This window comes from Lactuca virosa, chromosome 9 (assembly GCF_052849685.1).
Source record: "Lactuca virosa cultivar CGN04683 chromosome 9, Lactuca_virosa_CGN04683_v6, whole genome shotgun sequence".
NCBI lineage: Eukaryota > Viridiplantae > Streptophyta > Magnoliopsida > Asterales > Asteraceae > Lactuca > Lactuca virosa.
This window is the reverse complement of record NC_136434.1, coordinates 90,546,833-90,556,339: the sequence shown is the minus strand read 5'-3', so window position 1 is coordinate 90,556,339 and position 9,507 is coordinate 90,546,833. Positions and strand designations below refer to the sequence as shown.

General features: G+C 35.3%; 1 protein-coding gene across 2 annotated transcripts; it reads left to right on the top strand.

Moving 5' to 3' along the window:
* Nucleotides 1-545: 545 nt before the first annotated feature.
* On the top strand, nucleotides 546-8,655 carry LOC145141322 (BTB/POZ domain-containing protein). 2 transcript variants are annotated; one of them, XM_079074612.1, is made up of 2 exons: nucleotides 546-2,148; nucleotides 8,436-8,655. In XM_079074612.1, exon 1 carries the CDS (start codon nucleotides 612-614, stop codon nucleotides 2,016-2,018), a length of 1,407 nt encoding a protein of 468 aa, XP_078930738.1. In that variant the 5' UTR covers nucleotides 546-611; the 3' UTR covers nucleotides 2,019-2,148; nucleotides 8,436-8,655. The 2 variants fall into 2 exon arrangements, with proteins under 2 accessions (XP_078930738.1, XP_078930739.1); XM_079074613.1 differs by lacking the exon at nucleotides 8,436-8,655 and adding an exon at nucleotides 2,984-3,568.
* Nucleotides 8,656-9,507: the final 852 nt, after the last annotated feature.

The window sequence follows — 9,507 nt, the reverse complement described above, 5'->3', positions numbered from 1 at the left end:
ACAAAAAAAGGGAGCCAACAAATCACATTGTCTAACCCCTCTTTTAATGTTGAATTTTTTCGTGGGAGCACCATTAATTAACAATGAGACTCTACTTGAGAAAAGGCAGCCCCTTATCCATCTTCTACATTTACATGTAAATTCTACCGGTTCCATAAGCAAGTCTAAAAATCTGCTCAAAGGATCAAAGGCTTTGTCAAAAATCAACCTTGAAAATCAAGGATTTTTTCTTCAATCTCTTAGTCCATGAGTAAACTTCATTAAACAAAAGAGACCCGTCTAAAATGTTTCTACCTTCTACATTAGTTGTTTGTTCAAAGCTTATAGTTTTATCAAGAACCATCTTAAACCTATTAGCAAGCACCTTTGAAAGAGTCTTATACATACAACCCACAAGGTTAATCGGTCTATATTGTATAACATACTTATTTATATAAAATGTTAGGGGTCGAAGTTATCGACAATGGCAATCTAAAGGGGGAAGTTGTACCAAGATAGCAAAAATATTGAGGCTAATTTCGTAAAAACGTACATCAGAGTCGGCCTAAAATAGCCTATGCTCCATAACCCAACTCCCAAAATCGGGAATCAGTAGCTGCCACTGAATTTAAATGGAGGACGGACTTTCCAATATTACCCTCACTGACCGCATCAAGCTAAACGTCGGCGGGAAGCTCTTCGAGACCACCATCTCCACCCTCCGTTCCGGCGGCCCAGATTCGCTCCTAGCTGCCCTCTCCAACCGCCAGGTACAGTCTTCAAATCCAGTGTTTATTGACCGAGATCCTGAGATATTCTCTGTCCTTCTATCCCTCCTCCGCACCAATCGCCTTCCGTCAACCTCCCGCCGGTTCACTGACCAAGAGCTCTCCGATGAAGCGTCATATTACGGTATCGAATCACAGCTCAAGTCCGCTATGCTTCCTAATCCACTTTCTGGTATCGATGCCTCTGTCGTCGCCACAATACGACCTGCTTCCGATGGCGTGGTTTCCGCCTTTACAACCATCGATGATGGTTCGGTGTGGATAGCGCACGGCGGTCAGATCTCTGTCTATGATTGGAACTTAACGCACGCCGGTACTGTACGGACTCATCTTGACTCGATTACTTCAATTAGGCAAGTTACACCTTCCGCAATGGCGGCCATAGCTTGCGATGTTGCTTCTGGTATTCATTTCTACAACTTCGCCAACGGTCGTCGAGTCGGCTCCGTGGAGTGGACCGATCCTACTGATCCGAGAATCTACAAAGCTAGAGTAACCGCCATCGCTGACTCGCCTGACTCGGTTTTCGCTGCCTTCGATTCACACCACAAGGAAAACTCCGTACTCGCGATCGACAAATCAACTCTCCAGGTGACATCAGAAATCGGTCGTCAATCCGGAAATTCATCGAAATCAATCGTTCCTGGAAACCTAACATACGTGAATGATCTCGGAATTCTCGCTGCCAACGCCGTAACATCCGGAGCTTTCGGTTTCTCCGGTTACATCCGTCTGTGGGATCCCCGATCCGCACGCGTGATTTGGGAGACGAACGAGCCAGGTTCAGGACGAAGCAGCAGGTTTGGGGATTCCTTCGCTGACGTAAGCATCGATGTTAGCGAGGGTACTATGTGTAAAATCTGCTCCAAATCAGGCGACTTGGCCATGGCAGATTTGCGGAAATTGAGCGATGATCCATGGGTATACTTGAGAGATACCAATCCAAGTTTGAGAAACACCAGTGGAGGGATAAACAACAGTATAGTCCATTGTTACAGGAAGCAAGTCTTTGTTGGGAGAGATGGTGGACTAGAAGTATGGTCTAGAGTAGCACAAAACGGTGAAAACAACATGGAGATTGCTGAAGAATCATTCAGAAGAAATTACATGGATAAATTGGAAGATTCAGAGAGAGGGATAATCAAGAAAATTGAAGGAGGTGGTGAAAGGCTTTTTGTTAGCAGGGAAGAAGCCGAAGGGCTTGAGGTATGGCAAAGCTCTGTTTTCTCTGGTGCAGTTTTGGTTTCATGACACACGAAAAGGAAAACAATAACCTGAAACATGAAGAACACCTTGCAATGGTAATGGTTGGGAATCATCTTTCTTATTGCCACCCATATTTGGACTCAGAGCAAGCATGGTGCGAAGATTCAGTTTTGAGGTAGGCTTTCAACTAGCGTTTATAGTATCTGTTTATGCATAATGACTTATTCTAAGCCTTCTGATTATTTGGTATATGTTCTGTTTATCGTAGATTACTGATATTATATCCTTTACATTAATAATAAGTTAATAACATTACAAATAGTTGATAAAACACATAAAAAAAATTATCATTCTTATTCCTTTTTGGCCCAATATCTTCAACTTCACTGCGAAGTGCGAAGCCTAATGTAAAGTTTTTGGCCCAAAGTCTTCAACTTTTTATTTCTTTTTAAGACATTTTTTTTTATCTGCAGTTATGACTTTCCACATTTTCATGTATTGTTTGGGATCTTTTTATTGTAAAAATATTTTAGTGTTGTATAATGACACATCGGAATTGTGAAGTTAGATCCTTATTTGGAAAAAAATATATTTTATTTTCAACATCGTGATGTTTGAATGTAACGATCATTTATTAAAAAACAAGAGAATAATACTATATTTTTTGTTGGACACTACAAAACCAAAATAAATTGATTTTTTATTCCAAATGCATCAATTTTTAAACTTCCAACATTTCTCGTTTTGTGGCATTTGTTCCTTCACGTACACCCCTCCTTGGCAGCTTTACTCCTTGAGCTATGCAAAAAATGCCTAAAACAAGAAAAAGAAAAACCACATGAACATGATTTAAATGCCATAAAAATAAACAAAATAAACTAACCTACAATTGCATTGAGGTTCACGGTTGCATTTGGCACGTGTAACAAGTCTTTTAAACCCTGTGTTTCTTTAGTGGATTAGTGAAGTCTTATGAGGGTTTACAATGAACATACCTACAAAATTCACAGGTTAAGTAGATAACGGCTTATGGAGGATCATATGTTGGTTAAGTTTCTTGAAGCCAACCATATTGTATTTCACTTAATCATGGGGTATCAAATATGATGTTATATAAAGAAATTGATCTAAAAGGTGTCTCCGCTACAAAACATCCATACCACTACATACAAACATTTGTGTAACATCCCAAAGGGTAAATATCACTATACCCCGATCAACTATCATCATTTATTCGATTTGGTCACTAAAATATTTGTTTGCTCAATAGGTCATTAAACTTACAATTTACATGTCTATTAAGTCACTTTCGTTAGTTTTTAATAGATCCTCCGTTAACCAGTTATTATAATTTACAAGAATGGTCCCAATGATTTCAATTTTGTTTTGTGTTTGGTCCTTTACCAGCATCGTTCATCACCTGCACCACCACCGTTCACTTCCGGCACCCACTAATGTTAACCTCGAGCAACCCCTATGATTTTTGATTTAAGAGTTTAGTTTACCGGTTGATTTTAAGTAAAAATATGATACATTTGGTAGAAACTTCAACCATTTAAATCCCTGATCAAAAATATGCTAGATCACTAAAAAATGGTCATCGTAGAAGTTTGCAAAGCGTATTTAATATTATTTGGTGAAATAGTTGCATTAAAATGATCAGTTTTTAATATGAAGTTCTTGTCGCAAATAAAAGTGTAAACGTTGGTAGTTAGTGAACTGTATTTAGTGTTGCATGGTGTAACAATTTCATTCGGATAATCTAATTCAAATAAGCATGTCATGTATATAATTTGTGAAGGCAAGGAGTATTTATGCATTCTATGTAAGAAAAAATTAACTCACAATATCTTATTAGTAATTAATTTCTTATTTAGCAAATAAACATTGTTACATTTTTATTTAATGTTGATTATGAACATATATATTTTTTTAAATGCATTTTTAAATTGAAACTCGCTGAAATTAATTTTTTTTATAAAAACTAAAATTGATTGATATTTTTTTTGTGAGTGATTGTATGTTAGAATAATGGTTAATGGGGTTGCCCGAGATGAAGGGCGGCGTTTACCGGAATTGACGGGTGGTGATGACGGTGATGAATTGTGCTAGTGTAGGACCAACCACAAAGAAATTGAAATCATAGTGACTATTCGTGTAATTTATAATAACTGGTTAACGGAGGATATGTTAAAAACTAACGAAAGTGACTTAATAGACAGGTAATTTGTAAGTTTAATGACCAATTGCGGGAAAAAAAATTAGTGACCAAATCGGATAAATGACGATAGTTAATTGGGCTATATTAACATTTACCCCATCCCAAAAATCACAATAAAAATGTTTCATTCTTAATTAAAGAGACATCACTGTTTTCAATCAAACCCAAGTTATAAGAACCCAAGATCAAATACAAATGTTTCAAAATCAATGTATCATAACGTCTCCAAAACATGTCACTGAATGATGTGTACGATCACGCCTTAGCTTTTCCCGATCATCTAATGCACCTGAAACATAAAACTTAAACTGTAAGTCAAAGCTTAGTGAGTTCCCTCAAAGTACCACACACAACCAATACAGATAACAATACGCATATATGAGCCTTCAGCCTAACTGGACCGCCTCGCAGGGCCTACAGCCTATCTAGACTACTCTTCGGGCCTTCGGCCTGACTGGTCCGCCTCTCGAGCCTTCATCCTATCCGGGCCGCTCCGGGTATCTTAGCTTTCAGCACAAAGCAGGACCGCCTCAACCCAACAAACCATAACATGTCGACATATAAAATAACAATCAATAACCAACAAGTACAAATAATCAGACTGATCTACCAATCTAGCAAATACTCAGTAAACACTGGTAATCATATAGATCTACCAGTTTATCGCATAACCAGTTTATAGATCTACCAGTTTATCGCATAACCAGCACAACATCAATTCAATATACCAAGATACATAATCTATTGGGGTGCCATTTGTGCCTCCGACTCATGGGTATAGTGAGGAAAACTTACATCACAATCTGAAAAGATGGCTAAAGAGATCACAACTCTAGCTGTTGACTCTACAGGTCACCTTCCAATGATGCTTGAGTGTGAGATACTTCTGGATCCAAGTTGCCTTGAACTTCCAAGATGATTCCACTTTTTTCTTCTTCATTTAACGTCACCAAAAACACACTTTCATGCCCAAAATGTTCACACAATGAATTAGGGTCAGCAAGGGACGATTTGGGAGATAGAGGCTAATGAGGGAAGAGGTCTTGATGAGATAATGATGTTTAAATAGGGCTCAAACCCTAAAAATTAGGGTTTGACCCTCAGCTACTTACGCCTGACATAAGCTACCGTACACCCAACGCACTAGGTACAACATGCGTTTCACTTAATGAGCCAAGGGACCAATTTTGCAATTAAATTTCATACTAAGGGTACAAAGGAAAAATACCTGGATGAAGGTGTTACAATTTGCAATCTTTCGTGCACTTTTACTATGCTTAAATGGCTTTGTCTAATACTTTTGTCGAAGGAATTCAAGATGACTATTGCTACCCTTGATACGAAATAGAAGAACATCTCAAAGACCAAAGATGGTGAAATTGTACTTAAACCTTGGGGAATAGTTTATATGATGAAGCAGGGGTGGCAATGGGTTGGGTTGGGTCATAAACGGGTTAACCTGTTTAATTAAATGGGTTGAAAATCTCTATCGAACTCAACATGTTTAAGTAAACGAGTTGAGAATGCTCAACCCATTCCAACCTTTTTAGTAAATGGGTTGAAATCGAGTTGACATGTTTATTGTTTCTCAATCCAACCTATTTACTAAACAGGTTAAACTCGGGTTGACCCGTTTAAAATTTCACAAAAAAAACCTTTTAAAATTCAAATATTTCATCAAATAAAATTACATACAATTTAAAAGATATAATAATTGTTGAAGTTTGAAAATAATAGAACAATAAGTTTATAGGGCCATAATACAAACACAAATCAAATGTTTACAACCATAAAACATTATAAATGTTTAATTTCTAAATTTTATGCTACTCGACTATGAATTTTACCAACTCGGATTCCAAGAACGATGATTTTTGATAAATAAAAATAATCAAAATATAATGATCAACTAAATAATAATACTAAATAAATATAAATTAAAAAATATTTAAAAATATTAAACGGGTTGGTGGGTTGTAAACAGCTTAGTAAATTCAACCCTAACCCAACCCATTTAATTAAACAGGTAGATAGGTTGGCCCATTTAATTAAATGGGTTCAAAATCTCAACCCCACATGTAGTTTATTGGGTTGGGTTCGGGTTGGTATTGCCACCCCTAAAAATGACCTATTACAAAAGTAGGGATGACAATTGGGTTGGGTTTGAGTCACGGGTTGGTGGGTTGGCGAATCAAAATACATTGACCTAATCCAATCCATATATGTATTCAAGTTGGTTGGTTACAGGTTGGAAACATTAACTTGGACCTGACCCACATAACCCGTTTAGTTATACAGGTTCACAGGTTCGCGGGTCAGTAGGTTAGTTTCAGGTTAAAGGGCCGGCATGTTAGTTTCGGATTAACTTTGCACATATAGATTATACACGTCTCTAAAATTAATTACTAAATAGTATTTAAGCATATACATTGAATATGGAGCAATGTTGTTGGCAAAGTGACAAATTACTAAAATGTATGATAGTGACGATGGAGCTCGTGTTCGCCGGCGTCGGCGCCGAGTATTCGACCAGACGAAGGGAGTGAGCCGATAAGGACAAGACAAAGGAAAGGCGATCTATGAAGTAATAAGGGTGTTACTGATTTAGGATTCTCGATTCTAGCCTTTTAGGACATGCTCCAAGCAAATACCAACCAATTAATAAATATTAATATTTTTTCAAAATCATATATATTGGTTGGGTTAACCTTGAACACAAACACATACCCGAACCTAACTCATGAAATAGGCGAGTTGGCGGGTCGAAAATCTTAACCCAAACCGATAGATTTTTGGGTTGGGTTCGTGTTAGGTTTTGCGTTTGGTTGAGAATTGCCACCCCAATACAAAAGCTTTCTCGAGGGTAGATGATAGGAGAGATTTCCAACTGGTACTATTCAAAATCACATTGTTTGTGTAACATGTGATGCTAACTCTAAGAAGGACAAAAAGAGATTATGGATCATCTAAATTAGTGGCTAGCAGTCCGAAAATCCCTTTTGAGTATTGCTCATTTTAGTAAATAACTTCAGACGATATGGGACTCGTCACGAAGGGAAAGAATGTAAAGTTTAGATTATGTTGTGACCAATCTAAAGCTAAACAAAGACTCCAAAGTATCTTTTGTAGAAGTCATGCCGAAGTGAAGGACAAATGTTTTAGTACTGAAGTAGTAGGTAGATCATATTATGCTCATTTGGTAAAAGGTTATCATGTATACTACTTTCAGTGCTCCTAACCATGGTGTATGTTAGTGTGAGCAGTTTGTTATGGATGTCATGTATGCCTGTTTATGTGTCTGTTTATGATTGGTCGATAGCTACACCTTATCTTGCTAATGTCTTCATTGTAATCTTGCTAATATCATCTTTTGATATTTTTTACATATAGAGGAAAAAATAGTCATTGTATTGGTAGATAGTTTTTCTAATATTGCTAATGTTGTCTTTTGATATTTGAGCATTTGTTTTTTAACCGTGAAAGTAATCAATCAAAGAGCCTATCGAGTTATATTTACACGCATAATCCCCCCCCCCCACACACACACACATATATATATATATATATATATATATATATATATATGTGTGTGTGTGTGTGTGTGTGTGTGTGTGTGTAAGTATAACTTGATAGGTACTTTGGTTGATTGATTAATTACAAGGTTACAAAATGAATGATCAAATATCAAAACACACACACACACCCTTGCACATCATATCATCATACATACTTATAAAGCTAGCATTTTTCCTTGAATCTCATGCATTTGAAACCCCCATAAAAATTTGCCAACACCTCATGCATTTGAAACCCCCACACCCTTTCACCTTCAAAGTAATGAATCTCATTCATTTGAAACTTCCAAGACTATTCAACTTATATGGTTTAATTTGACTTTTGAAATTCTCTTCACATAAATGTAGTTAGCCTATAAATACTTACTTCTATAGAAACAAATATCCTAAACCAAAACAAAATACTTCTTTTGTCTAATTAGTGATCATTTGTTCTCTGTTTTGGTGTAAATGAAAGTCTTATGTTGTCAATATAATATTGAAGTTCAATAATCTATAATAAGCAAGGTATGCATTTTGTGTTTTTAATCAAAACAATTGGGTTTTTTTTGTTGGTTTGTTCACATATTGTGTTTGTAATCGTGAATAAAAGTAGCTCTTAGGTTTGAGAACTTTCTAACATCTATTTTAAAAATTGACACATGCAATATTTTATTGAGCATACAGGTACGAGCAATTATTTTTTGAAAGGCAAGGCTCTACACAATCCATTTCTTATAAGTTTATATTATTGGGGGTAAAATTGAATTGGTGAGTAGAGCAATCAAGGGTGAGGATTTAACTTCAAGTTTTATGATTCTAACTCTACTTGAAATGTGATATGCATAATTTGTTGAACTTATTTATAAACACTCTGAGATTTAATGAATATTTAAGTTGAAGATTACCTCACATTTTGAACAATAGGCAAGTTTTTGTTTTGAGTTCATATTGAGATGTAGAAATTCACTTTAATGAGCTGATGAGTTTATCGCTTTATGAGGAAATTTATAATTTTTAATAAGATGATGCATTGATGTTTTTAAAGATTATGCCAGAAACTTTACCCTTTACCATTGTTAATTGTTCTAGGTTTGTTGTAGAAGTTGTATCTCTTGGTTTTTAATTCTATTGTTGTTATCCATTCACATGTTTCATATTCTTGAAAATGATCAATGCAATGATTTTCTTAAATCAACATTAACAGAGTAAGGAGTCAAACACATTAATTGCAATAAAATAATAATTGGACTTTTATGAAGAAACACATAGCTCGAACAAGCTACCTCCACAGCTTAAACCTACAAAAAATTCTTAATAATTAATAATAGAAATGATAATAAATGTTGGAACTATAAAACAAACACCTAATAAGATATATCAATGCCAAGATTGTTAAAATGTGTACTTTTTTGGTTATTCACTAATCTTGGTTTTTATTTTATAATAAATGTCATATTAATGCAAAATATTCATTTGAAAGTTACACAAACTCTTGATCTTTCAAGTAATTAACCGAACATACTCGGGTTTTTTAACTTAACTAAAACATTCACTTTAACCTCCTTAATTTGAATTAATTAATACATTAAAATCAATTATTAATCTAAGTTCAAACCAACTCTTCATATTTCAACCAAATATATACATATAACTTATTGGTTAAAATAAAAATGATTTTAAATCACAACCATAAATCAAAATAACATAAGATTATTTTTCTAATAGTTAAAAATTATGTATATTTTTAAATATAAAA